This window comes from Girardinichthys multiradiatus, chromosome 8 (genome assembly GCF_021462225.1).
Source record: "Girardinichthys multiradiatus isolate DD_20200921_A chromosome 8, DD_fGirMul_XY1, whole genome shotgun sequence".
Taxonomy (NCBI): domain Eukaryota; kingdom Metazoa; phylum Chordata; class Actinopteri; order Cyprinodontiformes; family Goodeidae; genus Girardinichthys; species Girardinichthys multiradiatus.
This window is the reverse complement of record NC_061801.1, coordinates 11,867,013-11,878,538: the sequence shown is the minus strand read 5'-3', so window position 1 is coordinate 11,878,538 and position 11,526 is coordinate 11,867,013. Positions and strand designations below refer to the sequence as shown.

At 38.6% G+C, this 11,526-nt stretch overlaps 1 protein-coding gene across 4 annotated transcripts in view; it reads right to left on the bottom strand.

Moving 5' to 3' along the window:
* Window positions 1–2,660: 2,660 nt before the first annotated feature.
* Window positions 2,661–11,526, bottom strand: part of sgtb (small glutamine rich tetratricopeptide repeat co-chaperone beta) — a 29,279-nt gene continuing 20,413 nt past the window's right edge. For 3 of the 4 annotated variants that reach the window (XM_047372311.1, XM_047372310.1, XM_047372312.1), the window contains exons 2-12: window positions 10,847–10,959; window positions 10,433–10,536; window positions 10,001–10,076; window positions 8,580–8,679; window positions 8,273–8,377; window positions 6,824–6,962; window positions 6,660–6,722; window positions 6,230–6,267; window positions 6,034–6,117; window positions 3,517–3,637; window positions 2,661–3,444 (exon numbers count right to left, since the gene is read on the bottom strand). In XM_047372311.1, the coding sequence (XP_047228267.1) occupies window positions 3,526–3,637; window positions 6,034–6,117; window positions 6,230–6,267; window positions 6,660–6,722; window positions 6,824–6,962; window positions 8,273–8,377; window positions 8,580–8,679; window positions 10,001–10,076; window positions 10,433–10,536; window positions 10,847–10,946 (921 nt within the window). In that variant the 5' untranslated portion in view covers window positions 10,947–10,959 and the 3' untranslated portion in view covers window positions 2,661–3,444; window positions 3,517–3,525. The remainder of the gene's footprint in view (window positions 3,445–3,516; window positions 3,638–6,033; window positions 6,118–6,229; window positions 6,268–6,659; window positions 6,723–6,823; window positions 6,963–8,272; window positions 8,378–8,579; window positions 8,680–10,000; window positions 10,077–10,432; window positions 10,537–10,846; window positions 10,960–11,526) is intronic. The other variant, XM_047372313.1, reaches the window with a different exon arrangement.

Genomic DNA, 11,526 nt, shown 5'->3' with positions numbered 1-11,526 from the left:
AGCGTACCACCCAGACTGTTGCATGCCCAGAGTGAAGCATGGGGGTGGATCAGTGATGGTTTGGGCTGCCATATCATGGCATTCCCTTGGCCCAATACTTGTGCTAGATGGGCGCGTCACTGCCAAGGACTACCGAACCATTCTTGAGGACCATGTGCATCCAATGGTTCAAACATTGTATCCTGAAGGCGGTGCCATGTATCAGGATGACAATGCACCAATACACACAGTAAGACTGGTGAAAGATTGGTTTGATGAACATGAAAGTGAAGTTGAACATCTCCCATGGCCTGCACAGTCACCAGATCTAAATATTATTGAGCCACTTTGGGGTGTTTTGGAGGAGCGAGTCAGGAAATGTTTTCCTCCACCAGTATCACGTAGTGACCTGGCCACTATCCTGCAAGAAGAATGGCTTAAAATCCCTCAGACCTCTGAGCAGGACTTGTATATGTCATTCCCAAGATGAACTGACGCTGTATTGGCCGCAAAAGGAGGCCCTGCACCATACTAATAAATTATTGTGGTCTAAAACCAGGTGTTTCAGTTTCATTGTCCAACCCCTGTAGATGCCAACTGGAAAAGCTCTTTCTGTTCTACAATCAAGTATAAATGTATGGAGTTTGTTAAATGCTATTAGGATTTTTAACTGCAGCCTTGTGCTTGGGTCAGATGAGATTCAGATTCAACTTTTCTGCAAAAAAATACTTCACGTGTGTCTGGCGAAGAAATAAAGCATAAATATGTGATAAAGTACCCAATGTCCACTATCGAGATGCTGTGGGCCTTTTTCTCTTGCAAAATGCCTGGGAACAGGCTATGACATCATGGACTTCCTAGAATACTTCAAATAAAAATCTTGTTGTCTCTAGCAGTAAACAAAAAAATGGCTGATCATTGGCTCTTTCAGCAGGTCATCGTTCCGATGCATATGGCCAAATCAACACAAATGGTTCAGCAAATATAAAATCAGCCTCAAATCTCCAACCCTAAATCCCATTGACAACCTGTGGATTGACCTGAAGAGAGGGGAGTTTAAAAGAAGATCTAACAACGATCAAACATTCCTCTCTCCATATAGTCCAACCTTGCCAAATGTTATCAAAGACTAAGTACTTCTGTCCTTCTGGCAAAAGATGGTTGTAGAAAGTATTAACCACAGGTATACTAACTGGTAATCTTGTTAAAAGAAAGATTTTGTTCGTAAAATGGGTTATTTTTAACAACAAAAATATTTTTTATGTTTTCTTTGTGAGTTTGTTACTGTAATAAGACCAAATATATTTGGTTCACCTAAGATATTTTAAAATTACAAATCACTGTACTCCATGCACTACAGAATTTACACGTTCAAATAAAGAGAAGAGTCTTTAAGGGAAGGATCACAAGTATTACAGCTAAGCCTCATTAAAATAATCATGGCTTTAAATTAAAGGCATTACATGATGTTCTTGGGAATAAAGAAGTAAAAATAGTTATCAATGATTAATTTGGTATCTACTTAACTCTGTTAGGGATCCAAGATCAGGCCTAAGTGTTGCCACATTAAATCATTATCAAGCACACTATTCTTTCACACTTTTTTCTGTTGAGGTTTCATCTCACTTTTTCGTTACCACACATGCTGTTCAGACATATTTATATTGTTTAAAGACATTTTTATTTTTGATTATACTGAAAAATAAAATAAGAAATCTTCACTGAGAGCAAGTGTACCCAAGTCAAAGTCCTTGTTTTTGTGCACAAACTCGGCAATGAGGCTGATTCAGCAATTTATTAATCTCAATGGTTAAAAAATACATGGATTAATTTACTGGACCTTTCAGAACAATGTCAGACACGATAGCCTCTATCTCTACATTACAATTTTCCAAAAACACCCTTTTTTATAGTTTATTGTTTTACCAGACTTCCATGGATTTTCTTTACAGATTTTATATAATTACTCATACTCGAGTCGTACTCGTCATCTTCAGTTTATCTGGGACCGGGTCGCGGAGACAGCAGACTAAGCAGAGACGCCCAGACTTTCCTCTTCCCAGACATCTCCTACGGCTCCTCTGGGAAAAGCCCAAAGCATTCCCAGGCCAGTCGAGAGACATGTGGCAGAAGGTGCTCAGATGAGACCCAAATTGAACTACGTGTAAATTACTATGTATGGTGAAAAGCTAACACTGCACATCACCCTGAACATAGCATTCCCATGGTGGAACATAGTAGTGGCAGCGTCATGCTGCAGGGGTGCCTCCCTTTAGCAACGATAGAGAAGCTGGTTAGAGTTGGGAAGCTGGATTGAGCTAAACATGGATGACAGGAAAACCTGTTCAAGGCTACAGAAGACTTGAAACTCAAGGGGGCGTTCACCTTCCAGAATGACTAGAAATCCCAAACGTACAGCAACAGATACAATGGGATGGTTTATGCCAAAGCATAATAATGTGTTAAAATGGCCCAGTCAAAGCCCAGACATGAAACATCTCCTAAATGATTGCTAAATATATTTTATGTTTGAAACACAAAGTCAATGTGACTTGATCATTTGTTAAAGTTTAGCAACCAGAATTCATGAACTATCTTGTATGCAAAACACAATTCATTCACAAGTTATAAAAAGATTTAAATGTCTCACATTTGTCAAAGCACACAACAAATGAGGCATGTTCAGTTTTAAGACATTTATTATTTTCTCACTAAGACAAAAGAAAGTGCTGCCTTAGCATTTATATTAGTTTCCATAAAGCATTTTATCTCAAATACCAGATTTAGGAGCATGCAGAAATTAAAAGTAGGAAGATGTTGTTGGTCACCAACTGAACCGGCTGCAAACACTGCCAATACAATTACATTGTTGTCTTAATGATGAGGTGTATGCATTCAATAGCAGTGATGTGAGTCCCATATAATTAAGGGCTCACTGTTTTCTGGTCAAACAAAGCAAATACAGAGTTAAAAGTTGATTCGGACTACAAAAATAATATTAAACCTTATAAACAAACTAAGCCTGATGTTGTATTTGTATGAAAAGCTGCAATGTTCACTGCTATGCAGTTAAAGTACATTCCTCCTCCAATCTTTCTGAATATTTTATGAATAGAGAGATGGATCCTCAACTCAGAACATGAAGATGGCAGGAGCTTCACAACATCCAACACACAATCTCCACCAAATGTAAAAGATCTGGAGAAAATAATCACTTGATACTCTGTTGGTGGACTGATTGACATCTAGGCTCCTGTCGATGGTATTGTCTTACTTGTATGGGGTGTTTTGTTGAATGGTCCAGTCTCCAGCCTCTCATCTCCTCTCCATTAGTTTCAGTAAAGTGCCTTCGACCCCATCCTCGTCTCTTCTTTCCAGCTGTGCCGGGGTTTTGACTCAAAGAAATGGGTGTAGAGATTGTTATCGCGCCATATGCTTGCTCTTCCTTGGAGGCAAATAGAGTTTCTGCAATGAAATTATTCAGGTCTTATACAAATGTGCCATGGATTAGTGCTAGGTCTGCAGCTGGAGCTTTACCCAAATAAATCATGAGTGCTCCTCGGCGCTGCCGCTGAAGGAACGGCTCCTGATGTGATTCCTTAGCTGCTCGATGAGCTCTGGGTTCTGCTGCTGGATTTCTTGGGCAAACTGTTGGCCCCTGATGGAAAGGCAAGAAAGACAAAGCCAGTGTCAGTGGCTGATATTCCTTAACATCCCAAAAGGTTGGGAATGTAAAATGCAAAACAAATTGCAACCCAAATTTGATAGAAAAATGTCCAAAAACATTGCTGGGAGCAGCAGTAGCAGCTTATCAATGAGACGTGGCCCACGCACGTGTGAGGTTTGATCATCAGCGAATTTTAAGGATGACTGGTCTCATTTCAAGACAACTACTTAATTATTTATAATTAAATTAATTATGCTCGCCTGCAGAATTCCAAGCATTCCAAGTTATTCATTGAAATGCTCATGGCACAGCAGCTGCTATAAAATTGCTGCCCTGCTACTGCTCTGGCAGCAACAACGTCATCAATCAGCTGAAACAAACAATCCACAAAAACCCTATTCACAACAAGATCCATGTGTGCTGGGGTCCCAGATAATAGGGTTCCATCTTAAGTGTTGGGGAAGTGCACACCTCCAAATTGCACATATGTTTGCTGGCAGACCAAGGAAAGCTGTTTCCAGGTGGCAGTTTAGATGCCAAATGTCCCACTGGCAAAGAGAAGTCTTGCCATTGTATTTACCAATAAGAAGAGAGAAGAGCCAGAAGGGAAAAGGCACAAGCAGACGCTGTGCAAAAGTGCACAGTAGGTAGTGTGCTGCACTCAACCTCAACTTCCTAGTGCGGATGTTGGTTCGTCCTGTAACTGGTGGGTTGCCGGTTTAAACCCCCTGTCTCAGTCGTTGTGTCCTTGGACAAGACACTTCACTCGCCTTGCATGCTGATGGTGGTCAGAGGGCCACGGTGGTGCCGATTGTATGGTAGCCACACTTATGTCTGCAACTAAGCAGCTGTGGCTACAATGTAGCTTACGACTGTCAGTGTGCGAATGTGTGTATGAATAGGTGGATGACTGATGGTAGAGTAAAGCGCTTTGGAGTCCTCGGACTAGATAAAGTGCTATACAAGTGCAGGCCATTTACCATTTCAGCCACATTTCAGGGTTTCAAAGCATAAACAGCCTGTGTAAGGTTGTGCAACAAAATCTCAGTTGGATTGAGATCAAGACTTTGAGTACGCCACTACAAAACCTTTGTTTTGTTAAGCCACTGGAACATGGACCTGCTTGTGTGCTTTCAATCATTGTCCTGCTGTCCTACTGCAATCCAACCCACAGTGAGCTTGAGGTTTTCTAGTACATTGGTTCTGACAACTAAGGCAAACCTCCAGTTGCTAAAGAAGCAGAACAGCCCAAACACTTTACCACCACCATGTTTGACTGTCCGTATGATGTCCTGTTCTGTTTAATGCCGGGTGTAATTGGAGGCACACATTCCACTTTTGTCTTGTAGGTCAACAAAACATTTGCCAATAGTCTTTGGGTTAATCATGGTATTTTTTGCAGTGGCTTTGTTTTTTTCATCTGTTTTAGAGCTTCTTTAAATTAGGGCCTGATGTGTTGGTTCTTACTGCATGTTGTCAGACATGTTCAATTTAAGAGATTTCTTGATTTTAAAGGTCGGCCAATAATAATTTTAATGAATGTGATCATGAAGAAGAACCAAAAAGTGTGGTTAAAGAAAATAAAATTACGATTTAACAAAAGGGGGTCAGTTATATTTCATATAGGCCTGCGTTGATTTGGATAGCTTTTTTCCTTAATCAATGAAATCATCGTTTGCTGAAAATTGCATTTTGTATCTAGTCTGTCTATTGTTCTCTCCTATTAAGTTAGTTTGATGATATAAAACATTTATGTCTGACAAAAACAGCATTGTGTTACATTAAAGTCTTGATGTGTCTACCAGCACTAATTATGCCTTCACAAGCTAACCATCATAACTACCTCATACTTTAATTGTGGTAGTTTTTTAGATAAAACACATTTTCTTTAGAACATCTATGATTTTGAAAATAAATATTTAATTATGATTTGTCAGACCTTACAACACTGTTTAGCCATCTTCTGTAAGTCGTTGATTATTTAGTTCCTTTGACAGAAGAGTTCTGACTTGGTTTTATGTTTAGACATATCTGATCCGATTCATGTCTATGGACCATGGCTTAAATAAATTAAATAGTTTCAGATACATTAAATCACAAAAATAATAATCTAGTTGTTTTGCAGTAGACATGACGTATTACAGGAATAGAAGATACAGCTTTGCAGTTTATCAGAGCCAATGTAATGTCATTTTATATGTTATAAACAAAGTTATAAACAAAGTTATTGCTCAGTCTCTTTTTTGCCAGAGACGAATGGATCAATTCCAACAGAAGCTGGAATTATTCCCGGAATAAGCTCTCCAAACCCCATAAACTGATGAAGCAAAGATTTATATTAAAAACACAACGTGTACAAATCTACCGTTTTACATTATTTTACTTACGCTTCAATTAAGCTGGAAATGTCTGACAGTCCTCCCACTCCTGCTGCAGGACCTCTAACTGCATTCGACATCATTCCTGACATGCTGAGCACACAGAGACAGTGAGTTGGTCTGTACTGAAACCTGCTTTAGAACTACAGATCCATTCATGCTTCAAAGCTGCTACCAAACATTAATAAATCCGGATTGCACTCACAGCTGTTGGACTTGTTGGTTCTGCATCACGCTCGCAGCCTGTAAACAGAAATTGAGCTGAAATCAATCGTGTTTCACACAAATGCTGTAAAAGAACAATTTACTGCTGATTGCATTGGCAGTTTTATGACAAAACGTGGCCCACAATTTTTGCTGTGGGGCCTGGGTGCAGTGAGACATATTGGATTCAGATGCATCTTGTCATTGCTGCAGTAAAACTCTGGCAGGTTTGTAGAAGCGTTCTTGACCTGGCTGGCACTCTCATGTGTCATAGTTTTACATGTTAGGAGCCAAGGGTAGAACGTTTTAACAAGACAATAACTCTAATGGTTAAGAGCAACCAGTGGGACCAATGTTAAGGCTCCTGGCTTCCTGTCACAAGTTTTTTGATCAAACTTTCTTAAGTACAATACAGTTTTTAGGAGTCTTACCATGCTGATGAAGGCAGGGTTGTTGATTAAACTAGCCATGTCAAATCCCAGTCCAGCAGCAATCTGCGCCAGAGTATTGGTAATGAAGAAAAAAAACTGTGCAAGTTAACAACAAACAAGTAATCAGTGAGTAACTAAAATAAAAGATTTCCATTTTAACTCACTGGGCTGGAGGCTTCTTTATGCTTCTGCTCTGCAATCTTCAGGTTGGATTTATATGTGTCATTCTCTGGATCTAGAACCAGGGCTTTTTTGAAGTATGAAATTGCCTCTGGATACTTGTTCATAGCAGTTAAAGCCAAACTGCACCCACAAAAAATGTTAACAAATCAGAAATGTATTTATTATATACAAGGTCTTCGACAATTATTGACATCCCTGGTAAAAATGTGTAAAAGGCCATAAAATAAAACTATATTTTATTGCAGCAGCAAAATTTCACAGAGGAAAAGTTTTCATTTGAATTTCTATTCAGTGTAGGACTTTACGATTCAGCCTGTAATTTTCTAGAACTTCAAGGTTGCATTCTGCAACTATCCCAGAATGTACTGTCCTCTAACTTTCCTAAAACTTACCAGCTACATTCCTAAAACCTACCAGACACTTTTCAGGACTCACCAGGTGAAGGTGCCCTCCAGACTCGACCAGGTGCTTTGCTGGACATGAAACCTACTGGCTACTTTCCTTGAACTTACAAGTACTTTCCACACTTATTGGGTGCTGTCTTTTACCAGCTACTTTCCTGTAATTTTCACAGAACGTATCAGAATTTATCAGGTACTTTCCAGAATTTACTAGGTACTTTCCAGAACATAATGGCTACTTTTCTGGAACTTATCACATACTTTGATCAAATTTTGCTAGAACTTTTATTGAACATACCGTGTACTTCCCCTGAACTCATCAGGTACTTTGCAGATCTTGCCTGATAGTTTTAATGAAATATCAAGGTACTTTCATAGAAAGCTAAAGTACCAAGTCCAAGGAAACACCCAGTAAGTTCCAGAAAAGCTTTGGGGAAAGTACCTGGTATGTTCCAGGAATGTAGTATTACTAATGTAGCAGGAAAAAAGCCTCTGAGAAAGCACAGGCTGTCTTATGTGGTGCTACCTACGACGGTGCGACAGTGGCGACAGTGGTAGGGGTCATCCTGTAACCGGTGGGTTGCCGGTTCGAACCACTGCTCTGTCTGTCTCAGTTGTTGTGTATTTGAGCAGCTGTGGCTGCAATGTAGCTTACCACTTTCAGTGTATGAAAGGGTGGATGACTGACTGTAGTATAAAGCACTTTGTTTAAATGAAAACATCAATGCTACAATTACTAGTTTCCAAAGAACTCCTCATCGACAAGTGTAACTACAGCTTTTTATTTGACCTTATTTTTTTTTAGGTTGCTCATACAAGCAACCTAAGTTCTATTTTCCCACCAGTGAAGAGGATGGTAAGGGGAGGGGAAGAAAATCTCCAAAACCCATTGCTGAGGGAACTGCAACAAACGGTGGCATCTTAGTGTCACCAAGTCTCCAAAACAACCTAGCTTTTATGCACCTCTTTACCGGGGATGCCAATATTAGCACAGAGTGCTTTATTGTTGGTATATAGTAATAAACTCACCCCATCCTCCCATATGCTTTGCTGTATGTTGGATCAATCCCAATAGCTCTTTCACAGTCACCATTAGCCTCAGTGTAATTGCCCAGTTTACTGTGAGCTGCAGCCCTGCAAACAAATATATACGCAACTAAATAATTTAGTGGCCACAAATGGAGCTTATGTCAGTGCCTGAAGATATAAGAAAGGATACTTATAACATGAATTTATAAAACCATGATTATAACTGTTACAACATGCAGACTTTTAAAGATTTAAGCACAAACCATGATGATAGCACACCATCATGTAGCCTTTTTGTTCTTAGTACCTGTTGCAATAGTACACAGCGTTTCTTAGATCCAGATCTATAGCCTTTGTGTAGCATTCAACTGCACATCTGTAGTTTTCCTCCTTCATGTGATTGTTCCCTAAATGAATAAAAAAAAAAAAAAAAAACAATTGTTAATGATTTGGATCTTTTACAGCCCTAAACCCATTCTACTTTTTATGTGATTGACTAGTAGAAGAAAAAGGGTTCCCTTTTAAAACAAAATGAGCAAATCTGAAAAGTAAGCCGAGAGATCGTCTTGGAGACCCTTTATTGATAATTCATATCATAGATTACACTTTGAAAAGTTAAATTAAAGAAAAAGACAATAGTGTCTCTGAGTAAGATGTTTATGCCCCGCTTGCTACCAACACAGCTTTATTTCTGGTATTTAATGATGTACTGGAGAAAACTGTCCAGTATTATCAACATGTTTTATATGTTTTTAACCTAATTATTTAGGAATGTGGGTTCCAAAGCACTGAAGTCAAAACATCTTTTTAAAACACTCAACACTCAGAACAACTTTGCATTGATTTTCAGTAAGGGGACCAATAATAAAATATTACTCTGGCATCAGATCCCTTCACTGTTTCTGAAAGGTTTGACATTTTTCCTTTATTGCCTCACTTGTGGATTCTTATATTCTGTTCTGGTATAGATCTTTACCTAAAAGGTCCTTATTTTTAAAGCAAATGGTTTTAAACTGAAATGATGTCTAAATAATGACTGATAGCCCTTGCACATGGGACATCTGCCACACCACTACATAATGTGCTGCCCCATAAAGAAGATATTAACAGTCGTTTATATTCCAAATAACCAGAGTTTATTGGAAGATGGGTGGAGCTAAATACGGGAAAATCCTGGAAGAACATTTTTTTAGGTGCTTAAAGACTTGAGTCTGAGGTGGAGGTTCACTTTCCAGTGGGAGCCAAAACATTCATCCAAACCTATGGTTTAGATGAAATGGTTTAGATGAAAGTATATTCATGTGAATATATCTTTGCCCAGTCAAAGTCCAGACCTAAATCCAATTGAGAATTTGTAGCAAGACTTGAAAATGGTATATACATAGATGTTCTGCATCCAATCTGGTCGAGATTAGGTCACTTTGGAACGAGGAATGGGCAAAACAAAAAAAGAAATCCATCTCTAAATGTGCAAAGACATGCTCCAAAAGGACTTTCAACTCTATATAAAATATTTTAATTTCACTTCACAATTACGCACTACAATTAGTTGGTCAATCACGTAAAATCCCAATAAAACACATTGAAATATGTGGTTGTAATTTGACAAAATGTAAAAAACGTTCAAGGGACATGACTACTTTTGCAAGGCACTGTTTATCCTTAATTTAAAAAGTAAACATGTACCATCATCACCATTGGAAATGCTCCTAAGTCTGCTGGCATTACCTTCATTTTTAAGTTGCTCAGCTCGTTCAATGTCTTCAGGAGATGGGGAGGTCTCTGGTACGGTGAGGTTGTCATTCTGCGTGAAACAGAAAAGTCACTTATGAGATTTAAATGAACAGAGATGAAACTATTAGAGGATTGGTAGCTTCAGAGGTAAAATCATAATGAATAGCAAGGAAATCTACACTACTTTGCTTCTATTTACAAGAGCCAGTGGGAGACTTTGGTATAGGATCGATTTGAAATGGTAATATAACCTCTCTATGACAAGTTAAAACATTTGCAATGAAGCAGGTAAACAGAGCTTACTGTCACCAAGGTAATGCAAATTTTACATAAATATACATTTTTCATCTAAACTGTAAGACCCCTGCTTCCAGCTTGTGCCTTTGCATGTTATCATTCTACACTGATGTCGTTCTCACTACCCACCTTGAGCAGGGCGTTGAGGAATATTTCTCTAAGTGGCTGGGACACAGCAAGATGGCAGTCACTGGAGCTGATCTTGAAGGTAGTCTCCAAACACTGGATCGCAACTGAAGTGAGGAATTAATCATACAGCACAGAGTAAGTAAAAAGGTAAGACATTGAGAGGTTTGTGTAACTGTTAACTGTAGCCTTAATTATAGTCAATGAAGAATGAATGAATGCGCAGTCAGTTTAATAAATCTGAACTCATTTTCACAATTTTATGTTTTTATATCACATAAATCCCAAATAACACATATTGAAGTTGGTGGTTTTAATGTGAAAACGTAGAAAACTTTAAGGAAGTGTTTTCTTTGCAATGGACTGTCTACAGGTGCAGTCAGAGATAAACAGAACAGATAAGGTGGACTGGCTTACCCTCGAGGCTCTCCTGCTCATCAGAATTCAAAGCACTGCGATGAGTTTGATCTCGTAGAAACTGTACAATAGCGAATGCCAGGCGCTTCTCCACTGCCATTTTGACCTAGAAACTGTCGTGCACAGGAGATTCGGTTATAAAAAGGAGGGCACTCGCATACAGTCAACAATTTCAATCCACTATGACTAATTCATCAGAAAATGGGAAATGGATCTGCTTCGGTACAGTTGATGATGATGAAGTAATTGTAATATATTTTAGTAACAAAGCAGTTATTTGTATTTAAATTGTTGTTACTGATTATTCCAATTATTGATTGACTTGTAATGTGAATATTGGATATAGTAATGTTTTTATTAGAGTAATGTGAAGAAACAAAAAATGGAGCTAGAACATTTTTATTCATGCACACATGTAAACACTTCCCTTTTGTGACAAAGGCTGTTGAAAATGTGACATTCAACAAAATGCATTCTTGTCCTTTCTCCCTACTGACAATATTTCAGTGCACTCTTAGTCTTAATGTCTGCTTCCAGCTGGTTCTCATTGTTTATTTTGACTTTTTGGTCCTCTGGAAAAGTAAACACAGAGTTCTTGTGAAACAGCGGAATTTATTTTTCCTAACAGCCATTGTGTCAAAAACACTACTTCTGACTTCTGTGTGCAGGTGATAGCTGAG